The sequence below is a fragment of the Podarcis pityusensis genome (genome assembly GCF_964106645.2).
Source record: "Podarcis pityusensis genome assembly, chromosome: 10".
Classification (NCBI taxonomy): domain Eukaryota; kingdom Metazoa; phylum Chordata; class Lepidosauria; order Squamata; family Lacertidae; genus Podarcis; species Podarcis pityusensis.
Genome location: NC_138035.1, coordinates 73720643 through 73741825, shown reverse-complemented (window position 1 = coordinate 73741825; position 21183 = coordinate 73720643). Strand labels below are relative to the sequence as shown.

At 43.3% G+C, this 21183-nt stretch overlaps 1 protein-coding gene across 8 annotated transcripts in view; it reads right to left on the bottom strand.

Moving 5' to 3' along the window:
- FRMD4A (FERM domain containing 4A) overlaps positions 1–21183 on the bottom strand; it is a 411715-nt gene that overhangs the window by 227788 nt on the left and 162744 nt on the right. Inside the window, exon 2 of one of the 8 annotated variants that reach the window (XM_081023501.1) lies at positions 13325–13419. The exons of 5 other annotated variants lie outside the window; for them this stretch is intronic. In XM_081023501.1, coding sequence (XP_080879627.1) covers positions 13325–13369 — 45 coding nt within the window. In that variant the 5' untranslated portion in view covers positions 13370–13419. Of the gene's footprint in view, positions 1–8385; positions 8858–13324; positions 13420–21183 lie in introns of those variants that run through there. 2 more of the 8 variants (XM_081023496.1, XM_081023494.1) reach the window with 2 other exon arrangements.

The following is a 21183-nucleotide window of genomic DNA, read 5'->3' as shown; positions in this document are numbered from 1 at the left end:
ACTTGCCAATCAAAAAATTTAGCTAGGCATTTAAGACCTTGATTTAACCACAATGCGGTTTGATTATGGCTTGTGTTGATGTTCACCTTTTAACCGTGTAGAGTAGGATTTGTCCTTTTTTCTATTTATTGATGGCTGAACACTTTCATTATTCTTATGTGTTATTCTGTGTAATGGATTTTAATTGTTTGATTAATATGTTCTGTGAAAAGTGATGAACAAATACAATAAATAAAAACAATATATATATATATATGGTAGCACATTTTCATTTGTTGGGGTGTTTGTTGTTGAGTAGTCTTCAGAGATTAGCAAATTCTAACAGCCCTGGACCAAACAAATTTAAATAGGAAGCTTTTTTGGGTGAGTGACCTAAAGTCTCCTTTCTGTCATCATTATTGTTGAGTGGGTGTTAGATTTGTACACACTTGTCCCGTCAGAACAGTTACCTTCAAAACATGTCAGAAAAAGGGCACTATCTGTTTTCAGTAAACACAGAAAGATGTCTTATATTAGCAATGTTAATCTGTTTTGGATGAATCCCAACTCAAATCTGGCAGATTCTGAGTGATTTGAGGCTCTTTCAAGATGCACCAGGTGTCCTGGGATCATTCTGCTCCTGAAGCCTTGGGGCTGCCTTGGAGCTTTGGAGATTCCAGGTAACTTAGGCAGATTCAGTTACCTTGATTTCACCAGGTAACTTAGGCTGATTCAGTTACCTTGATTTCACCAGGTAACTTAGGCTGATTCAGTTACCTTGATTTCAGCAAGGCATTTGACAAGGTGCCCCATGATATTCTTGTAAAGAAGTTGGTAAATGCGGTCTTGACTATGCTACCACTCAGTGGATTTGTAACTGGCTGACTGACCGAACCCAAAGGGTGCTCATCAATGGTTCCTCTTCATCCTGGAGAAGAGTGACTAGTGGGGTGCCACAGGGTTCTGTCTTGGGCCCAGTCTTATTTAACATCTTTATCAACGACTTGGATGATGGACTCAAGGGCATCCTGATCAAATTTGCAGATGACACCAAACTGGGAGGGATGGCTAACACCCCAGAGGACAGGATCACACTTTAAAACGATCTTGACAGATTAGAGAACTGGGCCAAAACAAACAAGATGAATTTTAACAGGGAGAAATGTAAAGTATTGCACTTGGGCTTTTATGGGTATGTTTGTAGCAAAAGGAAGAACAAAGAAACAGTGGGGTCACTCAGAGGAGAAGATGGTGAAATGCAAACAGGGGACACAGAAAGGGCTGAACTCCTCAATGCCTTCTTTGCCTCAGTCTTCTCCGATAATGAAAACAATGCCCGACCTGAAGAATTTGGAGCAAATGATTCAGCAGAGGAAACACAGCCCAGAATAACTAAGGAGATAGTACAAGAATACTTGGCTAGTCTAGATGTATTCAAGTCTCCAGGGCCAGATGAACTGCATCCAAGAGTATTAAAAGAACTGGCAGAGGTGATCTCAGAACCACTGGCAGTCATCTTTGAGAATTCCTGGAGAACAGGCGAAGTCCCGGCAGACTGGAGGAGGGCAAATATTGTCCCTATTTTCAAAAACGGGGAAAGAGAGGACCCAAATAATTACCGCCCAGTCAGTCTGACATCAATACCAGGAAAGATTCTGGAGCAGATCATTAAGCAAATAGTCTGTGAGCACCTAGAAAGGAATGCTGTCATCACCAATAGTCAGCATGGATTTCTGAAAAATAAGTCATGTCAGACTAACCTGATCTCGTTTTTTGACAGCATTACAAGCCTGGTAGATGAAGGGAACGCAGTGGATGTAGCCTACCTTGATTTCAGCAAGGCATTTGACAAGGTGCCCCATGATATTCTTGTAAAGAAGCTGGTAAAATGCGGTCTTGACTATGCTACCACTCAGTGGATTTGTAACTGGCTGACTGACCGAACCCAAAGGGTGCTCATCAATGGTTCCTCTTCATCCTGGAGAAGAGTGACTAGTGGGGTGCCACAGGGTTCTGTCTTGGGCCCGGTCTTATTCAACATCTTTATCAACGACTTGGATGATGGACTCAAGGGCATCCTGATCAAATTTGCAGATGACACCAAACTGGGAGGGGTGGCTAACACCCCAGAGGACAGGATCACACTTCAAAACGACCTTGACAGATTAGAGAACTGGGCCAAAACAAACAAGATGAATTTTAACAGGGAGAAATGTAAAGTATTGCACTTGGGCAAAAAAAATGAGAGGCACAAATACAAGATGGGGGACACCTGGCTTGAGAGCAGTACGTGTGAAAAGGATCTAGGAGTCTTGGTTGACCACAAACTTGACATGAGCCAACAGTGTGACGCGGCAGCTAAAAAAGCCAATGCAATTCTGGGCCGCATCAATAGGAGTATAGCATCTAGATCAAGGGAAGTAATAGTGCCACTGTATTCTGCTCTGGTCAGACCTCACCTGGAGTACTGTGTCCAGTTGTGGGCACCACAGTTCAAGAAGGACGCTGACAAACTGGAACGTGTCCAGAGGAGGGCAACCAAAATGGTCAAAGGCCTGGAAACGATGCCTTATGAGGAACGGCTAAGGGAGCTGGGCATGTTTAGCCTGGAGAAGAGGAGGTTAAGGGGTGATATGATAGCCATGTTCAAATATATAAAAGGATGTCACATAGAGGAGGGAGAAAGGTTGCTTTCTGCTGCTCCAGAGAAGCGGACACGGAGCAATGGATCCAAACTACAAGAAAGAAGATTCCACCTAAACATTAGGAAGAACTTCCTGACAGTAAGAGCTGTTCGACAGTGGAATTTGCTGCCAAGGAGTGTGGTGGAGTCTCCTTCTTTGGAGGTCTTTAAGCAGAGGCTTGACAACCATATGTCAGGAGTGCTCTGATGGTGTTTCCTGCTTGATAGGGGGTTGGACTTGATGGCCCTTGTGGTCTCTTCCAACTCTATGATTCTATGAAAACATCTGACATGGTACCATCAAGCTCTTTTCTTGTTTTCCCTTGATCAATTCTTACACGAGTTTGATTCCTCATGATGTTTTGATAATTGGATTCCTGATTGGTTTGTTTGCTCCATGTTTAAGGAATGGAGCAAATAACTGGTCCCAGGATTTTTATTATTCTCCTTGCTAACCGATTCTTCTTTCTTGTTTTTCTGTTGTGTGAGCTTCCCGTTAGTGAATAGAGCATCCAGATTGCTCCGCTAAAATAAATACTGGAATTAATTAGCATATCGAAGAACTGAGTCCATCTCATCAAGGAAATTGTTCCTGACTTACACTGGAATCAGGCCTTTCTCCCTTCATAGTGCCTTGTTAGCTGTGAACTGAGCTCACTCCACTCTTCAATCTCTGTTTCCTCAAGCTCTGTAGTTTTGTAACTGGCTAGATGAATGTGAAACATTAATACCTCATGCCTGAAAGCATGAAAGGAAATGCAACTACAGAACTCAAATCTCACATTTATTTAGCCAAGAATGAAGTTATAAATCAAGAACTATATATTTTGCAAATGTTAAATGGTATGTTTAATATTTCAGGCCTCATCTTTCACATGCACATTGATCATTCTTGTCTCTATAAAATGCCTGTAAAATGTAGTTCCCAAGCCTGGATGACTAATCCCTGTGAAATATAATAAAATATCTTCAGCCAAATGGAAGAATGTGAAATTTCACTTAACGGTGCATACGAATTGGTTTATTTTCAATCCAGCCATTCCCACTTATCTGAATCCCTACTCCATTCAGCAGCCAGCCTCAGTCAACACTCTGGCAGCAGCCTTTTGGGCCACTTGAGGCCTGTATACCCCTTCCAAGAGCTGCTCCAAATAGAGGGCATCGCACTAACCCAGCCAAGAGGCTAATGAAGTATGACGTAACAAATTCCATCATGGTAGCAACTGTCTTAGCTGGGATCCAAAGAAAAGATACGATTCACAGAAAAGAATATATCTCATAAATCAATCTGTGCAGCTTATTGGGGCCTCTTCTTCCTCATGAGACCGTTTAATCTATCATAGTAGCCACATATTAAAATAATTCTTCTCTTTAAAGATGGTGTTGTTCTGGTAAAAAGGGTTGAGGTTTCTTAGAGGTTTTTGCCTAATGTCTTCAGAGTCACAGGGCTTGTAGGTTGAAACAGCAGAGGAGATGACAGTGTTGTGGACAACTGGAGAGTAGACAAAGCATTATTTCTAACAACTAAATAACTAGCAGATGAAGACAGCACAGCCTGGAGACCACCAGTGTCTCAACTGCACTGGACTTTCATGTCAGCCTGTCAACAGAATTGCACTTTGACCAGCACTTTTTTTGCACCAGATCAGCACAACTTCATGATGTAAACACAGTAAACACAGCTTGGGGGGGTTAAATTTCACCAGTCTTTTATGTAACTGTGGTCCTTTATCACTGAATTTGCACACCAAAAAACAGACTTGGGATGTGTCATTCCTGTCAGGTCAAGTTGGGATCATGAGATTTCATATCCACATTTGGGAAGTGTCCTCAAGAACCCATGAGGTCAGTTGCTGGAAGTGATGACCAATGACAGCTTGTATAGAATCTGGGAGATGGAAAAGCTGGGGAACCCAGAAGTAAAACAGGCAGAAGGTATAGAATCATAGAATTGTAGAGTTGGAAGGGACCATAAGGGTGATCTAGTTCAACCCCCTGCAATGCAGGAATCTTTTTGTCCAACAAGAGGCTTGAACCCACGACCTTGAGTTTAAGAGCCTCATGCTCTACCAACTGAGCTATGATGCTTGTGTTGACCAAGCAAGGAAGAAAGCCAGGCCCTTTGAGTGACTCATCTTCAATAACCATTAGCAAGCAATCATGTATAAAAAAGTTGATCACTTAATAGTCATTACAATATGGTCTGATCACAGAGGAGTTATAATTTCAGATGCCGGTTCAAACCCTCTCCTTGAACAAACTCCTTCATCTCAGTTTCCACCATTTCTGAAATAAAGATTCACCACAATGGGATTATTCCTAATCCTGAAACTCTTATTTAACGGATTCATGCAGATATGTTGATAATGGGAAAAAAAAAACTGATTGACTTCACCTCTGGAGAAGACAACTCTCAGTTTAAAGAATAAAAGGCTATGTTGTTATCTTCTAAAGTTGAGGACCGCCCTGCAGTGTATAAATGTAAATAAGTGGAACATGCAATTAAGTGGAGCAGAGGAAAGGTTGTTTGGTTTGCAAAACTGATGATTTGTATGTGTCACTGAACTATCAAAGATCAACACCACCTTTAGAATTTTCATAACATCTCATGTCACTTCAAGTTCCAGCTAGGGTTGCTCATTGAACCCTGGTCTGCTCCTGTGTCTCTAAGAGCTATTTTGTTTGCAAAAATACGCAGGTGAAAATTTTCCTGCCATGGTATGTTCATGTCTGCACATCAAGTGCCAGGAGGACAAACCACATGGGGGGGCGAGTTGAGAGACCAGTGTTCTACAATGTGTTCATGGCTAAGAGAAATAACTTTGCAGTGTAGCCAAGAAGGTAAAAACAAATCTGAGTTTTGCAGCTAGATGGAAGAAACAGAGAACGGGTGCTCTGTTTTTGCTTGCAGGGGGGAACTGATGTTGCTGCACAGATGAGTGTAGGTTGTCTGGATGTCTGCCTGCCTGCTTCTCCATGTTGAAAATGTATATTTGTAAATAAACAAGTAGCACAAAGTCTTCAGTGCTTTCTAACCCAAGCTGCAGCTAAATGTTGACAAGCCATCCCTGGACCTTTTCACCACCCGGGGAAGTGGGGAACATACAACACTATTCTTCGGTTCCAATTTCCCCTTCCAAGTTTTCATCTTGTTCTTTGCTTCAAACCAGATGTGCATCTATTTCTCAACCTAAGATCCTGCTGAAAAACAAGGTGGGAAATCTCAGTGGAACTCCTCTTACATAAGGCTCTTTCATACAAAGACTTAGCATTTTTGGTTTTTGTGCAGCATCAGGAAAAACTGAGGGTCCAATCTTGAAACAGTCTTGAGCTCTTTCAGGCTCCCACACAGTCAGTGGAGCAGAACTCCTCTCTCGATACAGCCTCCAACAAACACAGAAGAACTTGAATACAAAATAAATAAAATGACTGTACTACACCCAGGAGGATATTCTGGTACCGTTTTGTTGGGGAGCACAGTTTTTCTTTATCTAATTTCATTTAACCATGAAGTGGTATAATTTTATCCAGTGTTTTTTGCTTAAAGATCAAGAATTTTGCAGGCTGTAATGGCAGAACTTGACATGAGTTCTCCTCCTCATCCTCATAACAGCTGGTGAAACAAAATGCACAGCATCACCCTATCGGCTTCCCTGCCAGCTGCTACCAATGGGTTGAAAAGCAAGAGTAGGGGGAAGGCAACAGAAAACACTAAACGTGAAAATCTAATCCACATGCAAAGCTACCAAAGACTATGGCATGAGCTGACTCGTTCCGGGTAGAACTAGAGGTGATGCTTCTTAAACAGCTTCTCTTTCCACTTTGTTGTGATGCCACCACAGTTTCTTTGCTCCCAGCCCCACCATCAGCAGCCAATAAAGGTTAACGGCATTACATGGTGGCATCTCAGCAAGAGGAAGTCTGCCTAACCTCCATGGAAGGGGCAGGACAAACTTAATATTGTTACAGGCCAACCCAATCTCTTCAGCTGTGTGAGATTCCAGGGGTTCCCGGCATGCTTACCCAAGGTTTGTGTTTCCTTTGGAAATGTGGCAAAGCAGAGACTGGGGTGTCTTTATCATAAATGGTTTATTTACACATACATACATACAACTGGAGCCTATGATGGAAGGGTTCAAAGCATTACACTCCTAGAGGGTCCTGCTTCTTCCATTTCACTCACCTCGGGTTCAAACTATCAGTTTGCATTGTGCTCTGACCCACCCCTTCAGCTTGCCGCATTTAACAGATTGACACCCTTTCCCCGCAATCACACTGCAGCCAAAAGAAAATCTATAACTTCCTCCTAAGAAAAACTCTGGCATTGTCTTCTGACTAAGCCTCTCAGAACTCAGGGTGGGGCTCCCTCATCCACTTTCCTGATGGGCCATCTGTCTGTGTTTGTTCCCTGCAAATGGCCCATCTTCTCCCAGGCAATTTTCTGCTAATGAAAAAAACTGGTTTGGTGTGTATTTTGGCATCTGGCAGCCCATCTTAATACTCCAGGCATCGATTAAACTCCAACACCTACTAGACCCAGCACCCATTAGACCCAGGAATTTAGGGGTCAAGGCATCCACAAACTCATAACAATATGAAGATGACACTTTCAGAGGAAATATCGCTATGCTCTGTGGGTGAGGACTTCCTTCAGAACAGGTCTTATCAGGAGTTTCATTCTGCACAATGTAGGAATTAGGCCTTTAGTGATGTGGCACCTCCCTTCAAAGAGCCTTCCCCTTGACTATTAGGCAGATCTTTCTCTTCCAACAAGCCTTTTAATTTTTTTAAATTGCTATTTTTTCCAGTTGGCATTTGTATTGGAATTGTTTTTTACCACTTTGGGAGGAAGGGTGCTATGGGTTTGCTGGGGCAAGGATCCCCGTAACTTCCGGGCTGCCAGCTTCTCCCCATAATTTCTGAAATTAGTAAATGTGGGGTTTGAAGTGGCAACAGAGCCATAGGGATGAATTGAGGGGTCACAAAGGTGTGGGTTGCAGATAACTCTAGGGTGCACTCTCACTTCATCTTGGGCCCCAAACGGGTCAGATGAAGCAGTACCCTGCTCTCTCTTTCCTGCTTTTGGCACGGCTGGTGCATTGTGTCAAACTGCACCTGTGCACAGAGCAGCAGAACCAGGAAAATAAAGAGCAGCGGATGAAAGGCTTCCTTTTGCAAAGCAAGAATGTGGTCAGTGACCTCACAGTTCTGCAGGATGATGAACTGGATTCTGGGATGCACTCTATCGGTTTGTTCAATGCCCCCTTCCATGTACTGTCTGTAGAGGTAAACCAGTGATGCAGCCAGAAAGTGGAGGCAAGGAGTGGTCTTTGCTACCTTCTAGCTGCCATGCAAAATGGTCAGAATTGTCAGAATGGGATGCTGGCCAGAATCATAGCCCCATGTACCCTGCCCTGAGCCACCTGGGGAAAGTGGAAAAATCTTAATGCAGCAAATCTTAATATAGCAAAAGAAAAAAAAATCTGGAAATTTAGTGTAGAATTAGGTCCTACACAAAGCAATCCTTAGACAATACAAGTGTAGAATTAAATGCTACACAAAGCAATCCTTAGACATTACAAAAAAGTCTAAGAATCACAGCCACAAAAGACCCGTCCTTGCATGATTTCCCAGGCACTCTAAGTAAAAAACTGGCTAGGAGCTTGTCGCCCCATCACCACCCCTACCCTGGTCCCCAATATGTTTAAATAATTTTACCCTACCTGGTACACAGCTCTGGAGATGCACCATGGTTTAAGCATTAGTCGCACAACCTGCAAGTTTCTGAATCGATAAGTCCCCAGAACCCGCGACGTCAGGTTCCACACTAGGCTGTCCCAACTGTACAGCAGATCTTCAAATCTAAAAAGCACAGCAGCCATGCCAGCTAGCAAAACGGAAGGTCTGGCGCTGGTAGTCCCGGGTGGTTTGCTGATTTTTCAGACTACTAAAGAATGGCACGGTTAAAATGTCACAGTGATTTTCCATGAAAGGAAGGGAAAAGAAAAAGAAAAACACCAAAGCCAAAACAAACCATTTTGCTAGGAGTTCCCCTTTGCAGGGAATAGTTTCTCCCAACGTTTTCTGTGTATCTTCTAAAATAAAATACTGTTGCACTGAGGGACAATGTAAAAATATCCCCTTTTTGTTCTTTTTTCTTTTTTTGCTACAAAGGGAGTTGCATATTTTTTAAAAAGTTGGTCTGCTGGTACAGCTATCTGTCTTTATAATCTCACTTTTCTCTTCTTAGCTCCTCACAGAGGAACTGAGAAACAAACTTAAATCTAGAATCATCACTTAGCCTTCAAAGTGCCGGGATTACGTCCAGAGATGATGGAAAACAAACCCCTTTTCTGTCTCTCTCTCCCCTTCTCTGCCAACATTCTCAAGGCATTCCATCTTTCTTTTTAACTCTTTAAGGTGCAAAGTAGAGCCATTGAAGAATTGCTTTGCAACACACATCTTTCTGATGTTTTTTTTTTAAATAAACAAACTGTGGAAGCTTTACATCAAACTGTTACTACAGTTCAGCATATCGCAACTACTGCAGCTTCAGGATAGGATCATAAACCACTTATTGAATAAAATGAAAGTTTAACCTACTTAATTTCTGATAATCTTGTGTTGTTGAAAATTGGGGAGATTCAGCAGAATGAAGGAGGAGGGACGAGGAAAGGGTAGGTCTTCTGTATGGAGAAGACGGAGAGATGCTATTGGGTGACAGTGAGAAAGAACTACTCGACACCTACTGTTTTCAACCTCTGTTTTCAACCAAAAGGAAAGCAATTCCCAACCTGAGGGAGCTGCAGCCCCAAATAGGAAAAGAGGTAGTAAGGGAACACCTAGCTACTTTAAATGAATTCAAATTTCCAGGACGAGGGTACTAATATAATCTTAGAGAATTCTTGGAGAACAGGTGAGGCCACTACAGACTGGAGGTAGGCAAATGTTGTCCCCATCTTCAAAAAGGGTGGGAAGGAAGACGCAGGTAACTACCGACCAGTGAGTTTGACACTGATACCAGGAAAAGTCCTAGAACAGTTAATTCAACAGTTGGTCTGTGAGCATTTAGGAAAGGATACAGTGATTACTAAGACCCAGCATGGGTTTCTGAAAAAAAAGTCATGCCACATGAATCTCCTTTCAATTTTTGGATGGAGTTACAAGCTTAGTGGATCGGGGAATGCTGTGGACATAGTGTATCTCGATTTCAGTAAGGCTTTTGAAAAAGTCGCCCATGATATTGCGAGGAAGCTGGTAAAATGTGGGTTGAATTCAGCAGCACCCAGTTAGCAGACAGCTAAGACTGAACATTGACAGGGATGGTAGCTGACTAAATCAGAGCAGAATAAATGTCACCATATTCAGAAAATTCCACAGAAGTCTACAGAAAGTCATTGCAAGCAACACCAATTCACAGAGGGAGTGGACAACTGAAGCATGAGCCAGTGTGAAGCTGGATTAGATGGTGAATTTCCACAAACACCCCAGCTGGGGGTCGGATCTTCTTGTCTCTAGTTTCTTGTTAGGAATAATCTCAGAGATCTCAGTCTAGGTTCCTTGCTATGGAAGGTGCTAAAACACCTTAGTTTCCACTGCTAACCAGCAAGACTATAATTGAAATGCTTTCCACAGAGCTACTGCCCCTTCTGTCTTCCTCCACACCCCCACCACATACAGACCAAGATAAAAGAGAAGGATTTACAGGACAGATGGCAAAGATTCCCCCCACCAATTCCCTGCACTTTTATTTTTAGACATTAAATACTGCTCCCTGCAAACATATCATACCCAATAAAGAACACAGTTTCTCTCAATCCTGCCCCCACAAACTCCATCAATTGTTTTCCCTCTTCTCTAAAAATTAAGTAAAAAGTTGCTCCTCAAGGAACCTTCCCCGTGTGTCATCACTTCACTGCAAAATTAAACAATGCCTGTTCTTCTCACCAGAGCACAAAGAAAAGAATCTGCAGGAATCAAATCCAAGGCATTGTAACAGGCCATGCTACTAGACTGAGCCAAACCAATCCTCACCATGCATCCTGATGATTAGCTGCTTATTAGCTGCTCTCCCTGTGCAAAGGTCAGAGGGGGCAGGGTTTCTGTTGAGGCAGGTGATTAGCTGTGGGAGGAGCTTATCAGAGCTTGCAGGGCAGTTTGATCCATCTTTTAGATTTAGGGGAGCTAGTCTCAAACGTTTGTTGGGGGAGACCTAGGTTTTTTTGTGGGGGGAGTTATTTGTCCTGTCTTCACGCTTTTTATGATGGAGGACTGCTGTAGCCACCCCCAACGACACGTTCTCAAGATGGAGGGGGAGGGAACAGCTGCAGTCGCCTGCGGTTCCTGCGCAATGTTTGCCATCTTGCCAAAGGTTGCAGGCAGCTTTACCTGCAGCAATTGCATGTTGATTGCCCTCTTAAAAGACAAAGTCCAGCAACTGGAGGAACGTGTAGCTACGCTCCAAAGAATTAGAGAGCTGGAGCTCTTCTTGGAAGCAACAGAGCACACCGTCTCCACCAAGGAGGAGACAGGGGACTCCCCTGAGAAGGAGGCTAGTTCACCAACACAGGAGCCAGATATATGGAGAAACGTGACTCAAAGAAGTAGGAGGCCCAGGGTTCGCTCTGATTGTTTAGAAATACACAATCGCTTTGAGGTCCTCTCCCCTAGCATGGAAGACGAAGAGCAGACTCCATTTGAGGATCTCTCCCTCATAACAGTCGATCAGGTATATGAAGACGAGCAGCAAAGTCAGTCCTCAGGGAATGTGCAGGCGACCTTGGAACGGACAGCTCACGGAAGAACCCCGACCAAACCTAAGAGGAGGCATGTAGTGGTGATAGGGGATTCCCTACTGAGGGGAACAGAAGCAGTGATCTGTGGGCCTGACAAGATGTCTCGGGAAGTGTGCTGTCTCCCCGGGGCTAAGATCCAAGATGTAACTGAACGACTGCAAGGAATCATAAAACCCACTGAAAAATACCCCTTCCTCTTGGTTCATGTGGGAACCAATGATACTGCAAGCAATAGCCTCCAGAAGATCAAAAAAGACTACGAGGCTCTGGGCAGGAAATTGAAGCAATTAAATGCACAAATTGTCATCTCATCTGTCCTCCCAGTTGAACGACGTGGCCCAGGGAGAGAGGGGAAAATAGTGGAAGTGAACAGCTGGCTTCGCAAATGGTGTAAACAGGAACGGTTTGGATTCTTAGATCACGGACTGCAGTTTCTTGAAGATGGACTTCTGGCAAGCGATGGGCTGCACCTCACAACGGTTGGGAGGAATGTTTTTGCCAAAAATCTCAGAAACCTCATCAGGAGGGCTTTAAACTGACTAATGTGGGGGAGGGAGGCAGTGCTCCTGAAGGCAGGAGTCTATCAATTGATGAAGATGATCATCCAAATGTCATAGACCAAATGGAGCAAACAGCACACAGACCTAGTGGTGGGAGGAAAAAATCCTTAAATAAGAGACACGGGGGAATGATTAATGGACTTCAATGTCTGTACACTAATGCGCAAAGCATGGGAAATTAACAAGATGAGCTTGAGCTCTTGGTACAGCAAACTAAATATGACATAATAGGCATCACTGAAACCTGGTGGGATAAGTCCCATGATTGGAATGTTATAATGGGGGGATACAATCTATTTCAGAGAAACAGACCAGACAAGAAAGGAGGAGGAGTGGCGTTATATGTCAGGGATGTGTATACCTGTGAAGAGATCCAAGATTTAGAACCTCAAAGCCAAAGTGAGAGCATTTGGGTCAAAATTAAGGGAGAGAAGAATAACAGTGACCTCATTGTGGGAGTTTACTATAGATCCCGAAGCCAAACGGAGGACATAAATGATGCCTTCCTGGAACAGATGGCCAAGCATGCAAAAGGAAGGGAGATAGTAGTAATGGGGGACTTCAATTACCCGGATATTTGTTGGATGTCAAACTCAGCCAAGAGCATAAGGTCAAACAGATTCCTCACTGGCCTTGCAGACAACTTCATTGTCCAGAAAGTGGGAGAAGCAACAAGAGGAACAAACGTAGCTATGAAAAGCCAGCCAGGTGCAGTTCCTTTGCTTTCTCAGACAGATTTTTATCGTCGTATCAGATTATTTTTCTGGCAACTAAGAGTTTTAAATGTTTTAACCCCCCCCAAAAAAAAAACACTTTCCTGTGCCAACAATGAAACTGAGCAAAATGATTTTAGGAGGGAAAGACACAGGGAAAAAAGTAAAGTACTTTATTTAACATTTGGGTCTAATTATTCCTTTCTGTGACTTTCTCTCTCTTCAGTAAGAAAAGCTGCTTGAGACTCATAAATGCTTAAACATGTAATTGTAAAGTCTGAAGAGTCTCCAGGGGCTGCAGAATCTGCTAATTAGTCCCCGCCTTCGCCGTGGCGGGCGACCCAGTTTTCGCGGAGCTAGTTCCTCCGCTTAGAGGAACTCCGCCATTAGCCGCTGGCGCTGTCCCCGGAAGTCCAAAAATCTCAATTTTATTTCAAGATCAAATCACTATTATTTTGATCCATTGTTGCAGGGCCCCTAAAAGGCTTGGGACCCCTTGGTTGGTGCCTACTCTGGTCAGAAGGCCAGTAAAGACGCTCCTGCTGTCTTTCTGAGTCCTTGATTGGTCCATGGGTTCCATAAGAATCCACTGACCAGGCCTGCAAATCTTCTTCCCTCCTGTTTCTCCTCCTCCTCCATGGTTTCTTCATGGGTGAGGGTTATATTTCCCCAAGGAGAGCCCCTGGTACCTTTAAGGGGGAGAAATGTTGTGTGTCAGGCTGTGAGTTAACCACTTTGAGCCAGTACTGCTACAGCAAACAAATCCTGAGTGGCTCTGGGATGTCGTCATCATCCCCCCATTACATGGGTGGCTCCAGATTTGAAGGAGCCACAGTCAGGGTGCCGGGGTCTCATCCTCCATCAGTAGGGTCTAATGAGCTTAACTGGGGCGGTGGGCAAGAGCAACCTCAGCGACCTGATGGGCAGCTTGGTCTATCTGTCATTTTTACTTCCTACAATTATAGACTCATAGAGTTGGAAGGGACCTTGAAAGTAATCCAGTCCAACCCCCTGCAATGCAGGAATCTAAACACCTGGCCCACAATTTGGAACCATACCAGACCCAATGGTCCCGAGGTAGGATTGATCTGGCAGTTGAGCTCAACCACCTGGCACTGCTCAATAGGGCTGGGCGATATATTGATGTATCATCGAAAACCGGTTTGAAGTCCATATTGCGCTTGTGTGTGCTTTGCAAAAATCACCATGTGGGAAAAATCATGAAGCAGCCAATTCTCTCAATTCCTGCAGCCCCTCTTAACTCTGCTGGCTCAGCTCTCCCTTGCCTCATGCAGGGGCAGCAAATCACAAGAGCAGGTGCTGGCAAAAATCACAATGCAGGAAAAACCATGAAGCCAGCCAATGCCTCTACATAGCTCCAGCCTTTTTTCTGACATCGTGATATATCAGTATACCACGATGTTCAGCTGGTGATATATTGTGATGCTGAAAAGCATATATTGCTCAGCCCTTGTGTTTTTTTTGTGTGTGTGTGTGTGTGTGTGTGTGTGAAGGAAGGTACCAGTGATTTGTGTCTACCAGCAGCTTCCTAAGGATGCTGGCTCCATATCATGAGACCCAGTCACACGTTGTGTGCAGTCCTGCCCCCACCATGCAATTTAATTCCTTTGGTTATTTTGAATGAGGTGATGATGATGATGATGATGATGAAGAAGGGGAATGCAACAACTTGACCACTCTTTGAAAATGGTTTTCAAAAATGCATGGCCTGAGTTCATCAGCAGGATTTGGGGCATCCCTGTTCCCTGTATTGCTTTCAAACATGTAATTATGCAGACACCCCCCCCCCCCCCAATTATCTTAGTATGTATTTATTCAACTGCATGGATTGTAAGGTGACTCTATGAGAGCCGTTTAAGTGCAGCCTATACAAATGACCATTTTAAAACACAGAGCTCCTTGTTTTAGAAAAGCTTGCTCAGCCTCCTATGGAGCCTTTCTGGCTGATTAGATTCATATAATATTTAACGTGGATTTATCGAAGCATGAATAGCTGCCAATGGACGGAAGGATGATTACTGGCCCTAATTCTCAAATTCACTATACAGAAGGAGCAAAGGGTTCCTGTACATTTAACTGTTGCGTAGAAGAGAGATTTTAGGCATGTACAAGCCTATCGTGCTGAGAATTCCAAGACTACATATGCCAAAATCCCCTCATCTCCACCGCTGTGAAAAGGACAGCAGGCCAATTGTACTCCCATGTAGTTGGTCACTCTAATTTCACTCCATAACATGAAAGCAAATATAACTTGTGATAGTCTGGCCATGTCGAAAGGACTTCTTTCCTTTAAGACATGGACAGCAAACCTGTGATACAAGATGGTGGGGGCCTTATGAATGCCTGCACAGAAATATGAGCCACCCCCATATTCCCAGTGTTGTTGTGGCATAATTTTCCATTCCTAGTGGTGCTTAGTTTGGGCTCGATGCTTCTAATTTTCAGTTTAGCTAATGCATCTGATTGACGTGTGGTGTTAATTACTTGTACAGTTCAAAACCGCAGATTCCTTTTAAAAGATCTAAACTGTAATTCAAACCCTCCTGCCTTTGATCTTCTTTTAAAAATATCTATGATCTTGTGTGCATGAGTTATCGTTGGAGTTTTACACGAATGTTCATTTCACATGAGAAGATCTTGCTTTCCCCCCCTTTGTTCTTGTTCCCAGGGAAACAATCATCCAGTAATCCCTGCTTCATTCACATCTGACTTCCATAATATAATTATTTAGAGCTTTTCCTTCCACAATGTAGCTTAAGAAAAGCCTTGCTAGATCAGGCCAAAGATCTATCTGGTCCACCAGTCAGTCTGCTTTCCACACTGGAGAGCCAGATGCTTCTGGGCATGAGATGTTGGTCGCAGTCGTCCCAGAGTGTTGTCTCCAGCAGCACCTGGGACGCAAGAGGTACAGTGTCATTGCCATTATAATGGCAGGGCTGACATTTGTGACCCAACATCTTATGGTAAACAGGGTCTGTCACCATAGGAATTTTCTCTCCTATAAGTCCAACCAACTAGTTGTAAAGACTGCTGCAACTGTGGGAGGCTTCTACCACTATTTGGAAAGCATTACTTAAGACTGAAATTGCTCTACATATTATTACATAAAATAGGATTATGCTACAAAAGTAATTTATTCCAGGCAAAGATTGTGGAGCTGAGTTGGGGATTTCCATATAGGACTGCCACATGGCTAGTTTCTTCCAATACCTCATTTATTTGCAATGTCCCACACCTCGAGACATCTAAACATTAAAGTAAAACAACAAAAGGTGATAACCATTATTCCCCTGCCATTGGGTTAAATCAGGAACCAGAGGCTGCTGAACTCCAACTCCCAGCCTCTCTGGCCATTGCTAATGCCTGTTGAGGCCAATGGGAGCATTAGCTCAGCAATATCTTGAAGGCCAAAGGTTCCTCATACCTCGCCTAACCCATTTGTCTTCAAATAGTGGAGCTAGGGGTGACTAGGTGTCACAATTGTGTGAGAAACCCTTTAAATAAATTTTGCTACCTTACTGAAACTCTTGGCACACCACTCAGAATTCTAAGGCATTTCACACAAGGACAACACACTTCAATTGTTGCATTAAACAAACTTTGTGTAGTAGTCACTGCATTCATCCATTTGTCCCGCCACTTTCCCTGGGAAAACCCACTCTTTACTACTAAATCAGAACAAACATCTATTGGCATTGCTGCATATTTCTGTTTGTTCCACTTCAGCAGTAAAGCAGGGAGACCAGTGGAAAACCTCTCAGAACTGTGCCTAGAAAGTATGAGAGAAGTGGAAAACCCCTTGGAGCTGTGCTTTCTAGACACAGGACAAGTGGAAGTGGGACAAGCCCTGAATCGTGACCTTTCCCAGAGTGGGTTACAGCAATGACACCATGGTGTGTAGTGACCTGAAGCAGAGTTGTCATGTGGTGGCACCCTGCCTAAAAATACTTGTCTGACGCCAACATTAATGTTCACTTAGGTTTTTAGATGCGGTGATATCTATTTTTATCCCACTGGATAAAAACACGGATTTTAAGCGTTTTTAGCATTTATTGCTGTTAATGCTCCATTGTTTTGAACTGATGCTTTTAATTGTTAGCTGCTATGGAAAGCTTTTGAAATGATTTATACATATATGTACAATATATGATAAAGAAATGATAAATAAATTTTAAAGTGGGTCTCATATTATATGTTGAAGGAAAGGTGAGTCCTCAGCTGGAAAAGCTTATAGCCCCTGGTCTAAACACAAAGGAACATCTGGACTTTTACTAACAAACTATCAAGAGCTTCAAGATCTGCTTTAAAACATTCTCAGATTCTTGTGCATACAAGTAATTTAGGACCCTGGGAAAGTATGAAGTAGGCACTGACCCTTCTAATTAATCTTCCCTTTGCAAGAGACGAAAAAACCATTCTTAGAAACATTCCCCCCTACAGACGGTCAACAAACCATTATCCAACCTGACCCCGGAAGACATTACATTGTTCATATAATATCAGCTGGCCAGGAATGAGATCTCAGGGGTCATGGTGGATAGCTCAATGCTAACATTGACCCAGTGTGTGGCAGCTGTAAAAAAGGCCAATTCTATGCTATGGATCAAAAGTATAACAGTCAATGTCATAAAGACTTTATAGAAATCTAAAGTTCAGCAACACTTCAAATACAACAACAACATTATTTATATGCCGCCCATCTGACTTTTTTATTTATAAATTTTCAAAATACAAAAAGGAAAGGAAAGGAAAGGAAAGGAAAGGAAAGGAAGGAAGGAAGGAAGGAAGGAATAATATGATTGGTTGACTTCCCATCCATCCTTCCATGGTTTCCTTAAGTTAACAGTTACTGCTGCATATTCTATTTTAGCCAAATCAATCCTACATCTATATTTCCCTTCACAGAATTATAAACCGTTGAACTTACTCCAAACCGACTAGTGTCTTAATATTTTTATAATAATTTTTCAGATACTGAGGTCAAGGCAGTGGCTGAGGTCAAGGCGGTGGCTGCTCCTCTGCTACCACCATCACTGCAGCATCAATGTCCCGAACGTGTAGTATTTAATTGATTGATTGATTGATTGATTGATTAAAGTGTCCCCTGATTCATTTAAAAATATCTGGTAACCTTAAGCTAAAACATGTTATGAGTTACATGACAAAAACCAAAGAATACCAGATAGACAGACAGATAGATGGGAAAGCAGGCAGATAATTAGAAACCAGTTTAATGATCTTCAACTGTTCTCATTATAAATCTGAACCCAGCTTTAGGCTCAGCAAGTAAGAGGGGACCTGTTAACCAGCCTCAGCAGGACAGAAACAGCTTTATAATTTTATTTTATTTTATAACTACAATAGCATGCAAAGAAGTCGGTATGACTTGTGACTTGACAGATGTTCTGGTTCCCCTCAGTGCCCAAGGAAATGTTAGTTAGATGTTCATTAAATGGTGGTAAGTAAAATGAATTGCATAGATTACAGGTACACATGCACACAAGAACAAACTATCTAATGCAAAGAACCCACCACCAGCAGCCATGATATGAGATTGCTCTGATCCACGTACACAGGTCACCAGAAGGATATATTCCTTGGTTTGTGTCACACTATAGACATCCTTGAATCAATTACTAAGCTGAGCAGAACAGATGCATTTAGCATGTTACGTTCTGGAGCTGTGTGCAGTTGAGCAGTTTAGCACCCAGCACACTCTTGGCACTAAATCAATGTTTAGTAGTACTACCTAGTCAAGGTAATACTACCCATGGGAGACCAGTTTTTGCATTCCAATGTAATGTTTTTGTATGATACTAGTAAATTCACTAACAGGGATGTATGAACACACCTCAATCCATTCCAATAGTCATTTGCACTTTCCTCTGGTGTTTTCCATTCTGCTGCAAATGATTTATTTTCCACAAGTCTGTGTTCCACTGATTGTTTGCTGATGTGGAAATATACCTATTTTTAAAATTAGTTTTTTACATAGACGCATATATCTGCCATCAGTATATATGTGCAAAGCAATCACCTTCCCTGCATGTCCTCTTTAAAAGTGAATGACACAGGGAGTCATTTGTAGCAAAACAACCACAAAAACACCCAAACAAAAATCCCCTTGAAACATTGATGACAAAATTAATGAACTGTCTGATTGCCCATCATAAAACCATGTATGGCTGCAAAGCTAATAGTGTCTACTCAAAAGCAAGTCAATTGAATTCAGTGGGGCTTCTTCCCAGGTAAGTAGAGTTAGGACTGCAGTTGCTCTTGCTACCTTGAGTTCAGCACAAACCTATCATCCTCTCTCATTTCATGCATCCTGAAAGGACAGATTAGTTATAAGTCACAAAAACTTTGGAGCGCAGGTAGGGGAAAATAAAATTTAAATGTAAGTTTACTTTTAAAATGAGGGTATAGGGTAGTCAAAAACGGGTAGTAAAATCCAGATGGTGTGCCCCGCTTTGACAAAGAAGTTAGGACTTTAACTGAGAAGCAGTTAGCAAGACGGTTCACTTTCCTTGGTGGGTGGCGTTGCAGCCAGGCCCCAGAGCACACAAGTGATCCAGCTAATAGCAGGTCAGATCACCAGGCTGCCATCTATTGGCCAATGTCGGCAGTCCTTGGCAGGTGTTCCCCTTGGCAGGGCCCAGCTGGCCAATGGGGGCACCTGAGCCCGCTCCTAGGGGTCCTTAAATTGAGCCCTGCCCAGCAGTCTTTCCTTTTTCCTTTCCTGCCAAACCACTGTCTACTGTAACCAATAAAGTTGTGGCCATATTCAGTCTAAAACCCCAATATGCTGTTGTCCTGTGTGGTTATTCATGTTCCCCTAGGGAACTTTGGGGTCACGGGGTCTTGGCACAGAAGAAAGATAATTTCTTTCCATGTTAGAAAAACAATAATGAGTGATAGAGCCCATGCTTTTTTTGTTTTGTTTTGAAATTCAAAATAGGAAGCAGATTAAGGATGACATTCTAAATCCACTTAACTGGAAGGAAGCCGTACTGAATTCAATAGGAATTACCTCTGACTCAGCACAGTTAGGACTCACCATCTCTATCCATGGCTCATACATGAAGAGCAGGGTTAGTCTATTTTCAGAAGTCCCTGCACACTGCCAGCAGGTGTTTCATGCCAACTACTATTCTTATGTCCCCTCTCTGTGCCTTGAGGGGGCGCATGAGCGCCTGTAGAATCAGGTGTCACATGAAAGATCCTGTGTGCAATGCATGGGATGGAGGATATCTGCTCTACACCACAGAAAGTGGAATACCATCTCCAGGGCTGGCCTGAGATGAAGGACAAGATGGTATCTCCTTCCATGTGCTGTGTGGCAACTGAATCTCACTTACAATGGGGCAGCACCATCCAGTGCACCTGAGGGCGAGCTTCGAGGTCACAGTTCTGCCCTCCCAACACTTTGCCACCACTCCCTACACCCCTTAGCAAATGCTGCCTGAGAATCTAGCTATATTGACTTCATATTCTATAGCCTCTTTGATATATGTCTTCCCTTCCTTCTGCCCTTTCTGCAATATAGATTTAAGCGGGGGTACGGTGGTGTATGTCCAGTTGTGTCAGGCTACCAAGTTTGAGCTCAGTTTCAGATTGACGCAGACCCAAGAGATGGCACCGCAGCAACTCAAAACTTCTCAGTGCAGATGTTTGCAAGCAGGTTAATGCAATCCGTCTCCAGGTGTCTACACCCAGTGTATTTAAAAGTGAATGGCATAAGACGGGGGGGGGGGGGGCTTTTGGCTGGCTGGCTGGTTGGCTGGGACAAATACAGCCCTTGCAACTTTTCTCTCTCCCCACCCCCCAGGATTCTGCCCAGGCCACATCCCTTACTGGCCCTGCACAGCACCCTTCTGGAGTGCGTTCACGTGGCTCAAGTGCGTCCTGGAACTATGGCAATGGCTGTAGGTGGATATGTAGGAAACTCCCAACCTTTGCAAGGCTGGAATGTAGCCCCCTATGCAAAGCTAAGAGTCACATCCATTGCTCTGCCACTTTTGCCTCTGGACACACTCACTGTGGGTATGTGGCCAAGGGCGCAAAATGTGGCCCACGGGCAGAAAATGGTATTCCACCTCTGGCACAGGATAATGGCATTTTTTGTGCCAACCTCAATGAAATTATTAAAAGATGCCCCTCCCCCAACTTGATCTCATTTTGTTTAAGACTGGAGGAAGGAAACTGGCAGTCCCTTTGGAATCCTGTTTCTGACAAAATTACATTTCTTTGCTTCATGGGATAAGGATGGCCCTGTGCAAAGCATCAGGGAAGATAAAATACAGTGAAAGGAAGCAGAAATATGCCCAGCCACACTGCCTTCATAGAGCCACAAACCTGATCACCTTCCACTATTTACCATATATCCAAACATTATAAAGAACTACTGAGAGAGAGAGAGAGAGAGAGAGAAC